Below are 7598 nucleotides of genomic sequence, written 5' to 3' on the forward strand. Positions count from 1 at the left end.
CATCTATACTGGTATAACCTAGGTAGCAGGGGCAAGATGTCTATCTCCCTGAACACCAGACATAATCTTTAAAACAAATAAAGGTCTGGAAAACATGGATTTTTTTTATTTGAAAATGTGAAGAAACCCTGTGTTCAAAAAAACAGAATGTGGAACATAGGCTATTATTAGAATGCAAAACACAGTATACAATGTATTTTGTTTTATGTGCAGAAGTCACAGCGTTGCGGCACACAGGCCTTCATCAGGGTGACAATGTTGTTGTTGTTGTTGTCTGAGAGGGCAGAGAGAAGACATGCCTGTGCCTGTGGTTGTTTTAGAATGTGCAGGCATATAGAAATAAATCGTATCTCATTAAATCAACTGCATCAATTTCACATATTTTATTTAACCATCAGCATCAATAAAATTCTGCACAAACTAGAGAAAATGTTAAATAATTGGTATTTTCTATTTTGTGTTTATTAATTTTCACAGGCTGTTGATGAGCAGAATATGCCAGGATTTCACCACATGGACAGGCTTGCTGAGTACCTGGTAGAGCTGCGGCATCAGTCATCCCTCTTCCTCAGCAACCAGCAGGCAAACAGGGTGACTGAACTGTGGGAGATGCTGGATGCAGTGGACAGGGAGCGGGTGGTGTATGCAGCGCGGCACCAGGACAGACTGTTGAGTGGGCGCTTCAGGACACCGAAAAGGCCCTCGATGACACCTGGTGTTGAGAGCACTACCCGCTGCATGTTAGGTGCAGCCAGTGCACCTGCCCAGTGGCCGAATTGCTGCCGGCTGGTGGAGACCATCTTCATCCGCCTCTGCACCCTTTTCCCAGCCCCGCAGAGAAAGGGTGCAGTTTCTCGATGGTCCCTCATACTTGCCGAGTATCGTAAGATTCGGCAGTTGGTGCTCGGCAACGCAATAGTGATGCAGGGCACCAACCTCCAGCTGGTTGAGGTGAACCAAAACACCCTCAAGGACCAGTGGGAACCCTGTATTTATCTTAAAGACTTGTACTCCTCCAGAGTCAAAACAAGGGCAGGACAGATCATCACTGACCCATCTCACCCTGGCCACGACCTGTTTGAACTCCTCCCCTCGGGCAGGCGCTTCAGAGCTCTGCACGCCAAAACCAATAGATGCAAAAACAGTTTCTACCCACAGGCCATCACTCTGTTGAACACCAAAACCACCTAAACCAGCCACTCACTTAATTTATGTTCACTGTATTCACTGTCAACTCTAGCCTTGTTCACATTGAACGGCATACAACTCATTTTACTGTACACATTTATTGTACATTCCCTTATATATTCATATTTAAAATGCAATCCCTGATAAGCCTTGTTTACAATACTATGTAGCGTTGTTGCACTACTGTACATTCCTATAAGCCTTGTAACGTTGTAGCGTTGTTGCACACTTACCATACACTTTGACTCTACACTCCCTCATATATTTAAAAATAGCCACTTTACTACATTATATAGCACAGTCACCACTTTGTATATAGCAGTCACTGTAAATTTGTTTTGCTTTTGTCTAACAAAGTATTCCTGCCTTGATCGCCTTGACTATGTGTGTAACCTTCTTTCTCCTTTTTCTCTGTATGTGTGTACTTGTGTACTCTGTGTGTACTTGAGAGCAAAGCTAACCGGAGCCCAATTCCTTGTATGTGTTTGCATACTTGGCCAATAAAGCTGATTCTGATTCTGAAACCGTTAACCTTCATATGTTTTTTTTACAAATTCTTTTGGTTTATTTTCTTCTCTTGTGCATGTCTGGAAAGAGGTTAATAAATTGAAATTGTGTTAAACAAAGGTGCTTGTGGATGTTTCCATTCACTTTTGCTTTAAACAGAATAATTACAATTGTGATAATAATACAGTAATGGCAGTAATGGGGGGGGGCTCTGATAACACTTTATTTATTTATTAAGTTCATTTTACCCAATTAATAAACTTGATAGTTGAAAATGCAAGAAATTACACATATACCACAAACAAAGAGCATTTTTTATTACATTTTCTATTTATTTTATCTTTTGTGTATGACAGTACAGCAATTCACTTTGAGACATTCCTTGTTGCTTACAATACATGTGACATCAAAAACATATAAAAATTAAAAAACAATACTCATTAGGTCAGTAACATGCACATGAACATAAAGGGACATATGACATAACTAGGAAGAATATCTGTTATTTAATTAAAATCAACCCACCCTCCCATCTCAAATGCATGCAGAGGCAATACTGTCTGTGTCCACTAGGCACTCCACTCAGCGCAAGTTCGAGTCCAGTCCGGGGTGACAGTTGTATCAAAGTTTTTTTTTTTGTGTGTTTTGGAAGCAAACAATGCATTTATCAGAAAGATATGATCTGAAACACTCCCAATTTTTCCTCTTTTTCTTTCTTTTTCCTCCCCCTCTCTCCCCTCCTTCTTTTTCCTTCTCCCCCCTTCTTCCCCCTTCTCCCCCACCTTACCTGGCCGAATGTCCCCCAGCTTCTCCCAGGACGATGCTCGCCACGCCCAGGCCCACCTCCAGCACAGACAGAAGCAGCAGGCTCCACAGGATCTTGCGGCTGGAGCACATCCTGCCCCGGGCATCGCTCCAGGAGGAGGAGGAGGACGAGGCAGGAGGAGGGCGAGAGGAGTCCGCTTCTCCGCGCTCCGAAAGCGGCGTGGCTCTACCTCTCCTTCATACCCGGGTGGAGAAGTATGGAATGGATGACTTATCCGGAGGGGTAACGCTAGTAGATCCGAGAGGAGTGGGAAAAGGTTCGGGGGAAGTGGAGATGTAGCCTAGTTCAAAAAAATAAAATAAAGTAAACAGTCGCGGAGGAAAGAAGACGGTCTGTAGTTGTTATTTTAGAGAGCGCTCCTCTTTAAAGTTCCTCCCCCAAGTGTGTGTGCGTGCGTGCTTGAGTGGGTGTGCGTGTGCGCCGCTTGGCGCTGTCCAAGGTACTTAAATGACACCGCGCGTATCACGCACACAAAACACACACACACACACACACACACACACACACACACACACACACACACACACACACACACACACACACACACACACACACACACACACACACACACACAATTCGCGACCCAACATCTGCCCCCGCCCCCTGCACAACAAATGCTGCACAGGCGGCCACGTGTCCAGGGGTCTCTCTCTCTCTCTTTCTCTCTCTCTCTCCCCCCCCCCCCTCTCACTCTCGCTCTCTCTCTCTCTCTCTCTCTCTCTCTCTCTCTCTCTCTCTCTCTCTCTCTCTCTCTCTCTCTCTCTCTCTCTCTCTCACTTAACGCACTTGGAAAAAGTGACACCTCTTCCCTTGAGTATAATTTTCTCATGACAGTCTGCTAGTAACCTATGCCACCACATACTGTCATCACTTTCTTTATGCGCTCTCTCTCGCTCTTGTCTTGCCCAGTCTCACCCGAAGGAGGCCATGCTGTAATTACGTTAATGGAGGCTGATGCTGAACAATAAATTAGATGACGATCATCAACTGTAATCACTCTTTCCTCATAAATATTCAAGCCCACTCGAAGGGTTCAAAAGCTACAGAGTTTGAGTCATTACTCTCATTCACTGGTGTCACCAGTTAAAACAGGTGTTTAGGTTCATAGTTTTTTTCCTCTTCTCTGCTGCAACCACAATTCTTTCCCTGGGTCTGCATCGGCTGGATATATTCTTAAAAAAATAAAAAATAAAAATAAAGTAGGCCTATAGGACAGGTAAAATCCACATATCTAGCCTATGCTAAATATCAAATTCATATGCTCAACTACAGTGTTGGTCAGTAACTTAGTTACAGTAACTTAGTTACTGTAATCTTATTACTTTCCCAGTAAATAGTAATGTGAGGGATTACCATTTCCAAAAAGTAATTATATTACAGTTACTAATCCAAGACAGACCTATCTCCATACTGTAGCCACTATACGAGACTATGCTGATTTCATGTAAAGTTAATTATTGTTCAAATAAAATGGATTCAGTTCCAAAAGGAGCTACAGATTACGTCACTTTTACAGAAGGGGGTATCGAAATTAATATAGTAAAGTAACTAATAATGTAAGAAATTACTTTTGATACCAAGTAATAGCACCTAAGTAAAGTAATGTTATTACTTTTTAAAGGAGTAATCAGTAATAAGTAACTAATTACACTTCCTGAATACAGTAGCTTGGCCAACTGCTCTACAATGCAATAGCAAATGAATAGTGTCATAACAAAATGTCTGCAGGGAAACAAGCTACAAAATATTCACTGATCAGTGTTTAAAGGAAAACACAAACACTCACTTTCAAAAGTTATTTGATAAAATTTAATAATATTCAACAGTAATTCCAGCAAAATGAGAGGATATTTCATTTTGGAAACCAGGAGATAGTAAACATAACATGTTGTCCCCAACCAGTGATGCAGTTCCACCCTTGGGTCTGTCCCATTGATTGCCCTCTAGCGGCACAAAGTCAACATTACAGTTGACTGTCTTTATTTTTTGTTTTTGCTCCAACTGAAATTTTTTATGGTGACTCACAATTCAGTAGGTCACAAGTTAGCTTGGTTCCAGCCTTAAAACTCGTTATATAAAGATTTTTTCGAAATGTCTATGGAGAAATTAATGGGGAACTCTCTTCCGGGGCAATAAATGTCACGTGACTGTTCAGCTCTAGTCATCTGAAAGGCAGATCAGTCAAAGAACCACTTGTAGAGATTAGGCATGGCTCTGTACTCCTTGTTGCTGGCCACATGTGCACAGGCCTGGCAGACTGCATGTGTGAACGCATGGTTCTCTCCAGTCAGGTGACGCTTGGCAGAATAATTCTTCCGCCAGTCAAAGTAGCGTACATAGGTTTCATTGTCTTTATCCAGCCTCCGCAGGAACTTAGCCAGTGTTTGGGCATCAAGAAAGTCATTTACATGTATGAAGGAATCACCTGGGATGAAATCCTCGTAGTTGTTCCTCGGTGGGCCCAAAACTACTGGCACAGTGCCAACTGCGAGAGGTCCATTGAGCCTTTCCGTAATGTAATCTCGGTGAATTGAACTCTCGAAGGAAAGGTAGAATTTGCAGCTGCTAATGGTGAGAAAATAGTCTTTGTACTTGAAGAAACGAGTGGACGAGCGACTAAAGACATCCACCTTGATGTGTTTCACAAGTTCCCTGTAGTAGCTGTCTCTACTTCCTGATCCTTTCTGGGGGTCATCGTTGGTGCCCACAATCCAACAAAGCAGTCTTTCTTTCTTTGGTAGCACAAAATGTTCATCTGTGCGCTTCTTGACAGTCAATCTCCAGCGCACCTGGATGTCTGCATCCTTCCGGTAGCTCAGGGTTAAGTTGAAAAGGCCCTGAATGCCTGCTATTTTACGTGTGTCGGTTGGTGAGTCCATATTGAGCCAGATCCACCTCTGAAATTGGGGTCTGGGTGAGGGGGGAAGGTTGGACAGGTCATCTTCAATGGAACGGTGAAATATTATCACTCCCTGAGCTTTTGAGTACAGCGATTTATCATCTGTGAGGTTGCAGCTGTCAATGTTGAGGAGCTTCTTGCAGTCGCCTAAATCAAAGTGTTTGCTTTCAGGCCAGAACCACAGCAGCACAATAGGCTTGTGTGGCTGCTGTGTGGGCGGAGGGTGGCATGGTGGAGATGCGGACGACTTAAAGTACATCAAACACAGGGTCATGAATCCGCCCAGAATGAGGAACACTGTGAAGATGACACGCAAAACACCAAAAGTAGGAGTGGAAAGCATGCTGAGCCTGCAAACAAAGAAGATGCCCTTGTTATAATTTTCAGGAACACATTAATTCTATTCTTAAACCTGTGATTAGCATTATAATGTGGATTTTAACTAGAGAGATCCTTCAAATATACTGTATAAGCATTGCAGCTGCAGTGATTTACATGAGCAAAGTAGATATGGAAGTCTGGTTAACCTCTATGCACTGCAAAGGGGATTTCCTTCTAAACCACATGCTTTTTTCATGTATACCTTTTGCGGTCAGTTTGATCAAATGTTTCTCTGAATATCTCTGGATATTTGAATACCAATTTGTATAATCAAAGCAGATTAGCTTCAACTTTAATGATCTGGGTGAACTTATGATCTTTATTGAAACCGGGTAGTACTACTACTACTAATACTAATAGTACTACTACATACTACTACAACAACAACAACAACAACAACAACAACAACAACAACAACAACAACAACAACAACAACAACAACAACAACAACAACAACTACTCCTACTACTACTACTACTACTACTACTACTACTACTACTACAACCTGATATTCAATGCCATGAGGAAATCAAGAACTGCTCACCAGACCAGATCAGGAGGTATTTACCAGTTGACTCCAGGGAAAAATATTATTTAGAGATTATTCACAATTTTCTCAGATGAAACACATGTACAGTCCATCAATGCAATGTTCTAGGGTATATATCCATGCTTTGTTTGGCTCAACATGAAGACATCTACAATATCAGATAATGACACTGGTATAAACACTCAAATCTACTGCACAGGCATATAGAGACCTGTAGTGGAACAGATAGCTGTAGGTGGGGCAGAAGTTTTTTTTCCCCTTTCTATGAGCCCAGCCAATAAGAAGCACGGTCTAGCAGGTTACATTTGCATCACCATCATTGGTCTTCATTAGCTCCAAAAGAAGCCTTTCACCTCCACTGAGGTGTTTTGGAGGATAAAGGTGGATATTGAACAGAAGCATCTCCATCTCCATCTAACCCTGCCTTCCGCTGATAGACATGAGCTAATTTCAGAAGAGAAAAGAAAGACATGATGAAAGCAGGATAAACCAAACAGGTCACACTACAAGATTAATGCATCTGTTGACGGAAAGAGAAGACTTTGGGGAAATAAAACACAAGGCAGAGTTCAGGGGAAACAAGGGTTTATTTCATCAGTAGCCTACACGTGTTTGCATTGGTGACACCCACTCAGCAGACCTGACACTTTTCCACAGAGAACACTGAAGGGTGGATTTTGCTTTGTTAACATTGTATTGTGACATGTGACATGTGACATGTGGACTTTATGCATGGGTGAAATGTATGGGTGTTTGCAATGAAAGACAGAAGGAAACAAAGAAATACCTTCATATTTTACCTGCTGCCCCTTGCAACATTATAGACTGAACTTTTTTGTTCCCAATGCATTCATGCCCATATACTTTACAACACATTAGCAATTGCTTGGCTTGGTCTCAAGGTCAATGTCACATGTTTAACCAGCACCAATGAGTTTTTTTATGGTATGGTGGTTTGAACATTGCAGGGGGCATTGCAAGTGTCGGCATTACTGACACTTAAAGGCCGGCTTTTCCGTGGGGGATATGAATATATATTAAATCTCACGCCCCTAAGGTTTTCAAATCCGTTGAAATTTTTGAAATTGGTTGTTTACAGCCTGAGATATCACCAGAAATCCACTCTGTGTGGAGGGGGGGGGAGGTGCGGGTGCGGGGACTCGAAATACTACATTTCCCACAATGCACTGGGCTCGCGTGGCCTTCGTTTCCATGCCCACCCCTCAGGCGTTTGGCTGATATCAAAC

General features: G+C 42.4%; 1 protein-coding gene and 1 pseudogene across 2 annotated transcripts in view; both read right to left on the bottom strand.

Annotated features, from left to right (window-relative positions):
- Nucleotides 1-2592, bottom strand: part of tmem196 (transmembrane protein 196) — a gene marked incomplete at both ends in the record, with an annotated part of 11051 nt that extends 8459 nt beyond the window's left edge. Inside the window, one exon of the mRNA XM_083645992.1 lies at nucleotides 2483-2592. Coding sequence (XP_083502118.1) covers nucleotides 2483-2592 — 110 coding nt within the window. The remainder of the gene's footprint in view (nucleotides 1-2482) is intronic.
- A 2106-nt stretch (nucleotides 2593-4698) lies between these two features.
- On the bottom strand, nucleotides 4699-5763 carry LOC310784980 (4-galactosyl-N-acetylglucosaminide 3-alpha-L-fucosyltransferase 9 pseudogene; annotated as a pseudogene). The gene has a single exon. The product of its transcript is annotated as a 4-galactosyl-N-acetylglucosaminide 3-alpha-L-fucosyltransferase 9 pseudogene (transcript).
- Between the last annotated feature and the right edge of the window lie 1835 nt (nucleotides 5764-7598).

The sequence above is a fragment of the Poromitra crassiceps genome, assembly GCF_964638095.1.
Source record: "Poromitra crassiceps genome assembly, chromosome: 11".
Lineage (NCBI taxonomy): Eukaryota > Metazoa > Chordata > Actinopteri > Beryciformes > Melamphaidae > Poromitra > Poromitra crassiceps.